Source organism: Pistacia vera, unplaced genomic scaffold, assembly GCF_008641045.1.
Source record: "Pistacia vera cultivar Batoury unplaced genomic scaffold, PisVer_v2 Contig296, whole genome shotgun sequence".
NCBI lineage: Eukaryota > Viridiplantae > Streptophyta > Magnoliopsida > Sapindales > Anacardiaceae > Pistacia > Pistacia vera.
This window is the reverse complement of record NW_022196108.1, coordinates 1-12523: the sequence shown is the minus strand read 5'-3', so window position 1 is coordinate 12523 and position 12523 is coordinate 1. Positions and strand designations below refer to the sequence as shown.

Here is a 12523-nt window from a genome sequence, read left to right as displayed (position 1 = left end):
TGACTCTCATCACAGGAACGAATCGGCCAGCTTGCTCATGAAAGCAACATCCGAATAGGTCGACGCAGAAGTTGTGATATTGAAAGTAAACATTTCTAGTCTCCTCAAGACACCTTCTTGGATGACCTAGCCCCGAGTGCAAGTAATTGTCCTAATGGAGTCACATCTTCCACTTTCTTCTCCTCTTTAGTCGAAGAGTCCCTTTTTTGCTTTTCGCGATGTCTTGCGATAAACTCACTCGCGCTCAGGACGGTTAACTTCTTCATAAGCTTCTTTGCAATCGTAAATTCCTTAACAGTTAGTGGGTTCAACCTCGACTTACCAAACAAAATATGATTGCAATAATGGATGAGCAGCACACTCCAAGTCTACTTTAATAAAAGGAAAGGGATACCTTGCTAAATCGCACCAACTCCAGCCCAAAGGTGACTCGTCCTCAGATTCGCCTCCTCCAACACTACTCGCCAATCCCTCTGCGCCTTAGGAATAGCAAGAATCTTTTTAGTCTACATGTCTAAGCTGTCCCCATTTTGCCTGACACGATTGAATTCTGCAAAGAAGAAACACAATAATACTTTAGTAACCAAAGCATAAATAAAGATTAAATTCCTCATCGGTCACTCGCTAGGTAAATGGGATCTCGTCCTGGCCTCTCTCCCCAAAGACTGTTTCAACCCTCATGAAGAAAAATTGTTTCTTCCAATTTTTATCACTCAATCGGAGGTCGGTCACGAGGTAAGCCCAATCGTGCCTGAGATTGATCAGATACCAGGCTTTATCCTTGTAATTTTCCTTCAGGAAATATGAGTATTACAGCTTGTGCAGCCCAAACATCACCTGATTTCACACACAAAGGTCCTCCAGCATCATCAACAATCTCCACTTATTTGGCATAATCTGAGTCGGTGTAATCATGAAATGGTTCAAGACCTCCCAAATAAGAAGGGGGATAGGAAGCCTTAGCATGTCATGGAACCATTTCCCGTATATTTCTCATAGGCACTCACTTAACCTTTTGCCTCCTAGTCAACCCTCTCATACAACTTTGGCAACCTAATTTCAATGGATTCCAGGATGTGGTACATTGTCCTGATTCGCCACACATCACTCTCCTTCAGCAAAGGCGGATAGTCTTTACTTAATATCCCGCTATCGGGCCGACTCGGCTTATCCTCGGAGCCACTATTGGTGGAGGGCAAACTCCCAAAACCATCGGCTTCATCGGAGTCTTCCCCACTCGTCTCTTGCCCATCCGAATCACCATCGTTCGAGATAATGTCACTCAGCCCAAGAGTGCCACATTCACCCCCACTTCGATATGCCGATCGGAACGTCTCCACCTTCTGGCATTACCACCATCATTGGGGCATTCTCGTATTCATTCCCAACTTTCATCTCTGCCCCACTCAAGTCGTTCGACTCTGACTGTGACATTGAACTTTATGCACTCGACCCGGGCGATCAATTGGTTTTTAATACAAATCGTATCCTCAATTCTAGAAACTCCACTCGCCCAGAGCGACCAATTGACCGGCTCTGATATCAAGCTAACTTCTTCACTCAAAGCACCACACTCGACTCGGTCAAGCAGATCGAGACGAGACGAGACGAGACGAGACGAATGGGAAGCATAAAACGATTTCATCTTCTAACTTCCCTAAACCCAGAAAAGCCAAAACGTTCAAACCCAGACAAAAAATTTCATTTTTTCTTCATTCACTCCAAACTTCAAACCAAACAACCTAAGTCGCCATTGAATCTACTCCACTCAAAACGAAGAAACATGACACCGCCTATTTTTTCAAACCCTTCCAAAAGATAAAAGGAAATTTACCAAACTCCACTTAAATCTCTCCAAAAATACCAGAAAAACAAAGAAAAGAAGAAAGGAAACGGAAAGCAACGCAAGAAACCAATATTTACCGTGAAAATGGTCGGAATCCCAGAAAGTACGTCCACCATTGCTGAAAAAACTTGAAAAGAGGAAGAAAATGCAAAGAAAGAGAGTGAGAGACGAAATGAAGATACACAGTCGCCTCATCGATTTTATGGACAAAAGCTGGCAAACGATACACGTGGCGGCCTTAGATTGGTTATGGAACAGAGCAACTTTTCATTTTCCTGCCCAAACCGAAGAGTGATCTCCACCGCACACTTGTCGCCAACCCGCACGTACTTGGAAGACATGACTGGATGCACGTGTCCAGCATAATCGCTCGGCCAACCTGACCGAGTAGGTGTTTCTTACATACGAACTATTCATCTCCTACAGACAAGCAAACACCTTCTAATACTTCACACCCACTCAGTCAGCCATCCCGACCAAACAGAATGATCAGAAGTATTACCTAACCCCGACCTTTCGACCCCGTGACAAACTCCACCAAGAAGTGATAGAGCGCCCAGTCACTCGGTTAGCCAGATCGAACGAGCCAATCATGAGTTGGGGAGTACCCATACACCTACACATTCAGATTCAACCAATCAGCTGAAGGCACCACCACTAGAATAACCTTAATGTATCTCACTTGACCCGATACACCGAGTGAAGACATCTTTATAGGATACTTCGCACACCCTCTCACTCGGCCCAATACACCAAGTGAGGGCACTTTCATGGGTAGTTTGCATATACTCTCACTCGGCTCGATACACCAAGTGAGGACACCCTCATGGGATAGCTCACAAACCCTCTTACTCGGCTCGATACATCGAGTGAGGACACCCTCATGGGATAGCTCGAACACCCTCTCACTTGGCCCGATACACTGAGTGAGGACACGTTCATGGGACGTTTCACATATCTTCCTACCCGATTCGACATACCGAGAGAGGACACCTTTTGCGAATTCTTTCATGTTTCCTCTCGATCTGATGCACCGGGCGAGGCCATCAAGGTCAACTCCCCTCCGTCACTTGGTCAGATATGCTGAGTGAAGGCATGATCGTGTTTCACCTCCACCCGCTCGGCCTGGTGTACTGAATGCATCACCTACAATAAAAGCTATACTATTCGGTTACGCAAACAGCACATTCACATGTTCAACCAGTTAGTCACGAAGGTCGACTACGTACACCTCCACGCAACGTCTACTCTCTAAGCTAAGCACTCCTTAACTTAGAGAGTGGGGGGCAAACTGTTAGGGTCAAAAAATGTCTTCGACCCAAATAGACCCAAAGACGAAGACACCTTCAACAAAACTTGAAGCCATGAATTGGGCCCGCAATAGAGTTTGCATACCAGGTTCGCTCGATACACTAACCCAATTGCTCACTACTTGGACCCAATCAACAAAGGCCCGATTCGTTTAGGCCTCATCACCAGTTTATCTAGGCCTAGGCCCTTCGATCCTAGACCATCTTTTGGACTTTGGATCTACTTGGAGCCCAAGGTTACCTGCTTATTCTAGTGCTACCTGAACTCTTTCGAAGAGGTCTATTACTACCCTAATTTGTATAAGATTCGTGTCTTAGACCCGCTGGGACTCCCTTTCCCACTAAGGTAAGGGAGTCAAAGGTTCTCCTTTTTTACAAAACCTCAACCCCAAGGACTCATAGTCCTACTAGGACTCGAAGATCCTATAGTTGCTATTTAAACAGAGGCCAACCCTCTCACAAGGGACACATACATTACACCTTTGAAGCCAGTAGTTCTCACTCCTGATAATCTTCTCTTTCCCTAATCCTCACTATATTATCCTTATTTAGCCTTGTTGACTTGAACGTCAGAGTGTCTATGGAAACCATTTGTTTTACGCTTATTTTCTCGCATGTGTAGGTGCAACGGATTGCTGATGATCTCAACCTCACGGGATCAGACCCTGTTTCTGTGAAGGTAAATTTTTTGCATCTACAATTACTAAGGCACTGCATGATAAGTTAAATGTTCTCATATACGTGGAGCTCACATGGCCAACAGTTGAAGAAAGAAAACAAATTGGATTCTTATAAGTTTTGCAATGAAACCAGTAAGTCCACTCCCATGACCCACATGATGTCCCAGAGATAAGTCTTTTTCCTAAGTACTCCGCAACAGAACACCTCTTGTCGTGAATTGAGTACGGGGGACATGACAGATATACAAGTCTATTGTCCGTACTATTGCAATTGTTGAGTTCACATGAATCAATATAATTTATCTAATCTACCGGGGCCTGTTTGACCATGGTGGCTCTCTGAACTTAGGGCTATAGAATTGTGACAAATGTCCAATATCTATTTATATATATATACACCATGTTAATAGTGGTACAATAAATCAAAATATTCGTACATACCATCTGCGTGAATTTCTCTCATTAATTTATCTTTGCATGCACTGCCTTCACTAGCCACTAGTGCTACTAATGACTCTTAAATAATATTATAATTTAAAGGAAAAGGAAGCCACAATAGCTTAGTCAATATCTTAATTTTTTATATTTTTTTGATGATCGAAGTGTTTGGGTCAGTTTACGCGTGTCTCAACTAATCTCCCAAGACTCTAGAGCTACAGGTTGGATAAGGGCTCCAGTGACTATCCCTATTAGCAATTGAGGAGGGATTTAAACTCAAAACTTTTTTAGTAATATACCTAAGAGTCCTTATCGAACCACCCAGTCACCCAGAGATAGTTAATATCTTAATTTAGGGATGGTAGAATCATGTTTCTATGCATTTTATGTAAAGAAATTAAAAGACCAAATGCATATCAGCATATGTATCAATTCTAAACTGAAAGTAATACAAAACTAATTGGATTTATTTATTAAGAATTGATCCCGGAAAGATGGAGAAAGAGAGCGATTTAATCAATGTATTCATAAATTTTGGGAGCAAGAGAGATTTTATATGTATCATTAATTAATCATGAATTTGTTATTAGATGTAGCATTAATTACTTATTTAATTAAAAAATATATATAAGCCATTAATTAGATAATTAAATGAAAGGGGACAATCAATATTAAATCTCATGAAAGTTTTACAACTATGAACTTATGATTATCAAAGTTGATTTGATTCCCTTTATGATTTCGTGATTTCGCAATGCATTGATTTGATATTCATAAAACTTCGACAAAACTGTAAGCATTATTGGATCAATTGATTACTGCATGATTTACAATTTACAGCCTTTAAAATCTTCCTCATATTTCAAAAAAGTTGCATATGGAACTCTTTGAAACAAAAAATTAATTCCTTTATCCATCAGATTTTGAGATTTCTAGATGGATGGATTACATTTTCTTCTATAAGTATTGAGTAACTCATGGTTTGCTTATCAGTCAAACCTATATATGGTCTTTGTATTAATTAGATTCCAATGACTTATCACTCTAGATAAGATTAAAAGTATTATGCTTGATTTAATTTAAAAACACTAGAAAATTCTAAAACGGAAGTCTTTATTGATTTTGAAGCTTTATGAAGATTTGTGTATGTCTTTTGGCGTCAACAAAACTTTAAGTTTTGTTTAGACTAAACCCTAATAAAGAGTTATTGAACTATATGACGTTGTTATGTTTTACTCAAGATAAGCGAATTATAAACTCTTAAGTGTACTACTCAAGACGTCTTAAGTTTGATTATTATTGGTTGTTAAAAGTGTGACTATGGGACAGTTTATCTAATTGTTAACTTCAAGTTCTTGGAAGATTAGTTGTGGTATGCACAAATTGACTTGAACACCACGATCACCAAAGAAAAAATAATAATAATAATATAAAAATGCGATTATAATTAACTTGTGTTTTGGAAAGAATGTTTCAATTTCAGAAAAATCCTTCACAGGAAATCATGTCATTTCATAAACATTAAGGTTACGGCTCCATGATTGCAAAGTGATTACAATATGTTTCAAGGTATTTTATGTTGGGTTTATTTTTATGGTAACGATGATTCTGTAAACTCCAATTTTATGGTGATCTGGCCAAAAATAGTGATGAGACATTACTTTAAAAAAGTTTTCGGTAAATTAAATTCAACAAGCCAATCAATCTTTTACTTTATTATGAACATAACACAAATAAACTAATATTACTGTCAAACAAGTTTTTAAGCAGATCTGAACTCTTTCCATTTTGTAATCAAGTCAGAGAAACGAACAGGAAATTAAAATAAGCCACACATATTTACACAAGATAAAATACATAATATTAATTCAAAGTAATGAATATATTACGAAGATGAACATCACTGTTCTTGATTTCCATGTACATAATAAAAGTGAAATGAACTGCTGCTCCTAGACAGAGGCATAAACTCATTTACAAAAGCATTTAACCCCCAAAACACTTTCTCTTCCTCTTCTCTTTTCTTTGAGGTAAACGAAAAGCTAAACAGCTAAGATTTCTACTGAACCTCTTACTCAAAAACATTAGAAACTCAAGAAAACAACCTCATAACATTAACATAAAAGAAAAGTAACAGAGTCAGACACACTAGTCAACCAATGAGGCAATGACCCATGGTCATACTCCTTAAAAAGGAGCGCTGAAAGACCGCCTGATCTTCTGGTACAAAGGACGGGCTGCCTCTGAAGCCTCGAGAAGCTGCATTCCATTTAAAAAATTAACATATTATATAAAAAATATGAGTAAAATATAGTAGTGCAACTGTGCATATTTTCATAATTAAAAAAAAAAAAAAAAAAATTGCTACATGAATTTTACCTCCTTCTCCTTTTGCTTCAATTTCTTGTTCTCCTCTCTGAGAAATGTAATTTCAGCCATGAGTTGGCTATCGTAGGCCTGTTGGAACAGAAACCAAAAGAAGAAAAAAATATTTTAACTTCCAGAAAAAATACGTGAAAGAAATTAATTATTTGAGTAGAGGTCAGTTGAAGAAGAATACTTACCCTCCTTCGGATCCTTGTCCTTTCGGAAGCTGCCCGGTTCCTGATCATTCGTTGAAGACGGGTCTCAGCAGCGGTTCCATCGAACCGCCTGCGCCTCCGTGGAGTTGGAGCAGAAGAATGCTCATCTTTGTTATGGTCGTCCCAAACGGGCAACGGAGGCGCAACTGTGAGAGGAGGAGGCTCCGGAGCTAAAGCACGGGGGAATATTTGGCAAAGCTTACCATCAGTCCCTGCAGGCTTCATGGTCCACGAAGTTACTAAGGGTGACAATGGAACGCCAAAAAGATCAGGGCCAAAGAAGTCCGAAAGAATGAAATTTGGGTTAGGTGGGGAATATGAAAGGTTTCCAAGAGTTACAAATATACCTCCATGAGACATTTGATTATTAGGAGCTCGGTAACAATAAGCATAATCGTCGCAATTATTAAGAGGCACAACATTTTTGCCATACAACAGTGTTCCACGGTCTTGGGTTGTAAAAAGGAAAGCGCAGACTGAAAATGGAAGTTTGGGAGAGGAGATGAAGCAGAAGATGAGTTGGGAAGGGAGGGATGGATCACATCACTCTTTTGAATGACAACCGGAGACAGAGAGCAGGACTTGAGGAGAAAGCTAAACTGGTTGTGATAATTTGTGAACACCCAGCTGCATCTTTTATAGTACCTTGACGTAGATAATTACGACCTCCTGATCTGAGTAAATTAAATGTATTTAAACATGAACGCTAGATATACATACAAAATGTGTATATATATAAATACACAATAAATAGATGAATTACTATAGAAAAAATAGAAGATAGTACTGAAGAGGGAGAGTACTGAGTACTTTTAATAATTAAAGTTATTGAACGACTAGACTAAAGGTGGCAGTGGGTCGTGCTATGTCGAGTTAAAATTTTCACGGTCCACCGTGTTATGAGCCTTATCGTGTTGTGTCGTGCTATGCAATCAAAACTCGAAACCCATAGCATGACCCCATGGGCTGCGCCGCATGGGCTTTTCTCAAAAAATTAATTTTTTTTATTTTCTTAAAATTCGTAAACAGTATCATGCCAGCCTACATGCCAAATCTTAAGTTGACAACACGGCCCACATGGCCCATGAGCCATGACACGGCATGAAATTTTTGTGCACGAAACCAACAACCCTTGCCAATAACATGAGAACATTTGTTGGTCGTACAAATTATTGTTGGAAGAAGATAAAACAAAAAAGCAATGTATTATTTATGCATGACCTTGTATACAATGAACTGCATAACATATTGAATTTTTTTTAAAGTGTGCGTGTCAATTTGCACACATCTTAATTAATTTTTAGGATTTATTGAACACTTTATATAAGTTTAAAGGACCAGATAAGTTACAATGTATCCTATAAACCTAAAAGATCAGATAAGTAAGTTATAAAGTGATAGGACTAGGCACGCTCAAGCCTACTAATATATAATAGAGGGTAATTCTCTCATTCAACAAGACCTTATTGGGTGAGAAGTCAGGCCCACCTTAAATTCTATCATGGTATCAGAGCCCAGGTTCAGTTGAGCTAAGTGTTTGACCAGCGGGTGAGGAGTTAGAGCTAACAACTACCTCTGTCAATAAGTATGATCCAACATATGGGTTTGACCGTGAGTAAGAGTATTGGAGTCTCACACCGACTAAGCACGCTCAAGCCTACTAGTATATAATAGAGGGTAATCCTCCTATTTAACAAGGCTTTATTAGGTGAGAAGTCAAATCCCACCTTAAATTCTATCAATAGATAATCCCAAAAATCAAAGAAATCAATGAAATGAAGTAATCCTAAGAATTAAATAATTAAATGAATAAACCAGACCAAACTCTAGAGTTAACATCATGCATCTCCCTTCTTCTGTTATTCAACCAGCAGTCACATCGTATTGGTCATCATCTTCGGATGAAAATCTATANTCCAATATATGGGTTTGACCGTGAGGGAGAGTGTTGGAGTCTCACACCGACTAGGCACGCTCAAGCCTACTAGTTTATAAGAGGGGGTAATCCTCCCATTCAACAAGGCCTTATTAGGTGAGGAGTTAGACCCACCTTAAATTCTATCATAGTATTAGAGTCCAGATTCAATTGAGCTAAGTGCTTGACCAGCGGGTGAGGAGTTAGAGCTAACAACTACCTCCAATAACAGACATAATCCAACATATGAGTTTGACCGTGAGGGAGAGTGTTGGAGTCTCACACCGACTAGGCACACTCAAACCTACTGGTTTATAAGAGGAAGTAATCCTCCAATTCAATAAGACATTGTTGGGTGACGAGTCAAACTCACCTCAAATTCTATCAGATTGAGATGTTTTAATTGAATAACAAAAATCTCTTAACGATTTTTGAAAAAATATAAATCTCTCTATCGTTAACTTTTAGCTTTTAAGTATTAAAATAAACGTTATAAAGTTAATTATGTAAATATTTATTAACTTATAATATTGTAAGTTTCAACGGCTAAATAACGGCTCACTGATAATCAAATCTCAACTGGATTTTTGTTATTACATCAAACCCCAAGGGTTTGATGTCTTTTTAACTCTTTTAATTAGAATAAACGGGAAGTTCTTTGGCTAATTCACAATATGATTATCAAATATTTTCTTTAATGCTTTTCGAAAGTTTTGCTTTATAATTAAATTAATATATTTTTGAGACTGTAATCTTTTAAAATATGAGAAAAGAAAGAAAAAGAAAAAAGAATATGGATTCGTTGTTGACTTCTTTAATTTTCTTAATGAGTATATGACATTTTCCCACCCAAGGTTTGGTTTGGCTGGTGGGAAAATGTCGATTACTCTTTCTTAATTCATTAATCTTTTGAAAACACTGGAAAAGTACAAAAGCTGGGGCCCATTATCAAATTAAAGCACAATACAAAATTGTTAATAGAAGATTTTTTCTTCTTTTCGTTTTTTTTTTTAATAAAAAAGAAAAAAGGAATTAAAGTACATTAATTAATGTAAATTAGATCATAAAATACGTTTATGTTCATTAAATAGCCTGAAAGTCATCTACTTCTGGGTAACTGAATGGTTCAATAGAGAGTCTTGGATGTATTAATCAATCGGTAGAATCTACTTATGTAAATTCAATTTTTTCTTATAACTTTAATTTTACATCCCAATCTTTTTCATTGCAATTCATACCTGTGCAAATCATTTCACCTTCTACACTACTAAAATCTAACAAAAGTCTAAAGGAATATAAAATGAAAAAAAAAAAAAACCTAGAAGAGAATTTATTACAAAAAGAGAACCTATGAAAAATCTATTTTGAAAAAGAAAAAGTGGAAGAAAACGGAAAACCTTGGGAAACTTTATTTTTTAAAAAGAAAAAGTAGAAGAAAAAGAAGAACCTCGGGAAACTTTATTTTTAAAAAGAAAAAAGTAGAAGAAAACGGAAAACCTAGGGGAACTTTTATTTTTAGAAAAATTTCCGTTGCCGGGAATCGAACCCGGGTCTCCTGGGTGAAAGCCAGATATCCTAACCGCTGGACGACAACGGATGATTGATCTATAGCTCGCTTGATGAATTTAAGTAAAGAGTCTTGTGTCTTTCTACGAATTTTATATTTAATGTCAATCATCTTTATTTTTCAAATACAATAGAGAAATCCCTTATCTTAGACATTGAGTCCATTATTAGTTTGTTAGACAACGCATGTTTATAATTTCGAGATTTCCAAAAACCTTAATTTCGTGGATTGAAACACATATTTTTGGATTATTTCCACAAAAATATGAATAAAAATTGTTTTACAGTAAATAACTGAAGAGGGTTTTCCTAGTATGCAACTAAAAATTACACCACTGATATATTAATGTGATCTTATATGATACCTTTTTACTCCAACCAGCGCCCAGCGGAGTCACAAGGTAATCACACTACCGAGCTTACCTTTTCTCAGGGCCTAATTTTCCAAATCTGTATCGATTTCCATTGAGAAATTATCTACATCTTGTTCAAACCCTTTCAACTGCATTTTCTAATCAACCTATTCTTCATCTGAATTCACCACACAAAATAACATCAAGTGATGTTTAGCCAGAATAGACATAATATACAGTAGTGACATTGTAGAAGAACAATCTTTCCCAAATATTATTGGGCAGAGCACAGCCGCGACCTATAGGACGCAACGGATTAAGGAGTAGAAAGACTATCACAAAGCTTTTGGGTGGTTTAGCTAGAAATAAGTAATCAGGAGTGGACTGTTCTGTGTGGCAAAATTGTACCAAGTATCATAAGGTGGCAACCTGAAACATGTAAAAGTGTGCAAATAAATAGTAACGATAACTCTCCAATCTCTTACTTGCCAGCGCTGATATCTCCGATTTCTTCGTCGTCCACCTTGACCTTTGTCCCGCAACAGGTCTTTCTATCATGTGTTTTTACCAAAACTTCTCCTCTATTGCAAACGCCATCTTTCTTCCCCAGCTCTAATCTTCTTTCTTTAAATTCTGAATTCTCCTTCCAAACTTCTCCATTGGAATATACTTCCTTCTTCCATATAGGAACAGATGCCTTCAACTCATCAATCAAAAACTTACAAGCATCCAGGGCATCAGCTCGATGAACAGCTGAAACAACTATAAAGACACTTGTTTCTCCCACTGGAACAGTGCCTAGCCGGTGTACAACTGCAATGGAATGAAGATTCCAGGCTGATCTAGCTGATGAACAGATAGATTTGATGCAGCGTATTGCCATCGGTACATAAGCTTCATACCTTAGCTCCACCACTGTTTTTCCTTCAAAGGTGTCACGTGTTGTGCCTGCAAATGTTGCTATGGCTCCAGCTTGTGGAGCACTAACATAGGTTATGTACTTGGCCATATCAATCAGGTTATTTGCTTCTAAGATTTCAACCAGATTTTTCTCTTCATCAGCCATACTTCTTCAGTCTTTCGTGATTACCCTGTAAACCGTAAATGTTTGTGTAATTTGTATAAGAAGGCTATCACATTGGTTTCATTCTCTAAAAGCTAAGAACTAAACAAAATAATAAATCTAAATTTTTCTCATGAAAATTTATATCTTCCATAGAGGGCTGTGGATTCATCTTCTACAACCAAACAGGATAACATTCCACTGCTAAAAGAACATGACAAGATTTGAAGACATTAATCCCAAACAAATTCAATAGCCAAAATGATAATGATACAACCGAATGACTGGCTTTCAATAATTCATTATTCTTGGAATACCAAGAAAAATGAAACCAAATAAAAACTCAGCTTAGCATTTTTCAGTATTTCAATTAATCCTAAAATCAGCACATTACTTAAATATAGGTTTTCAACAATCACATTGATCCTAGTAACACCCGTAAAAATGAAACAAACAAAGGGTTGCTTAGTTTTATTCAATATTTCAAGTATTCCTACAATCAACTAACAACCTCAAAACATATATCAATATTCCGGGTATTCTCAGAATTAACAAAAACCAAAAAACGCTTAATTCTACTCCATATTCCATATTCTCTGGGTATTCTCATAATCAACGAAAACATACTTGCTTCTACTCGGTATTCCATAATCTCTGAGTATTCTCAGAAAGAATTTTGATTTATCTCTAATCTCACCATTTTACATCACATAAACCTCAACCAAATTTCCCATTATCATGGATGAACTAAAACAATAATCCACAAAATC

At 37.5% G+C, this 12523-nt stretch overlaps 1 protein-coding gene and 1 non-coding gene across 2 annotated transcripts; both read right to left on the bottom strand.

Annotated features, from left to right (window-relative positions):
* Nucleotides 1-10296: 10296 nt before the first annotated feature.
* TRNAE-UUC lies at nucleotides 10297-10368 on the bottom strand. Its single transcript has one exon. It is a non-coding gene; the product is annotated as a tRNA-Glu (tRNA).
* A 676-nt stretch (nucleotides 10369-11044) lies between these two features.
* LOC116135215 (molybdopterin synthase catalytic subunit-like) lies at nucleotides 11045-11911 on the bottom strand. Its single transcript, XM_031420917.1, has one exon. The coding sequence runs from the start codon at nucleotides 11754-11756 to the stop codon at nucleotides 11172-11174; it is 585 nt and encodes a 194-aa protein (XP_031276777.1). The 5' UTR covers nucleotides 11757-11911; the 3' UTR covers nucleotides 11045-11171.
* Nucleotides 11912-12523: the final 612 nt, after the last annotated feature.

Excerpts from the sequence above, each read along its gene's own strand:
- LOC116135215 (XM_031420917.1), bottom strand. The coding sequence starts at position 11,756 with ATGGCTGATGAAGAGAAAAATCTGGTTGAAATCTTAGAAGCAAATAAC.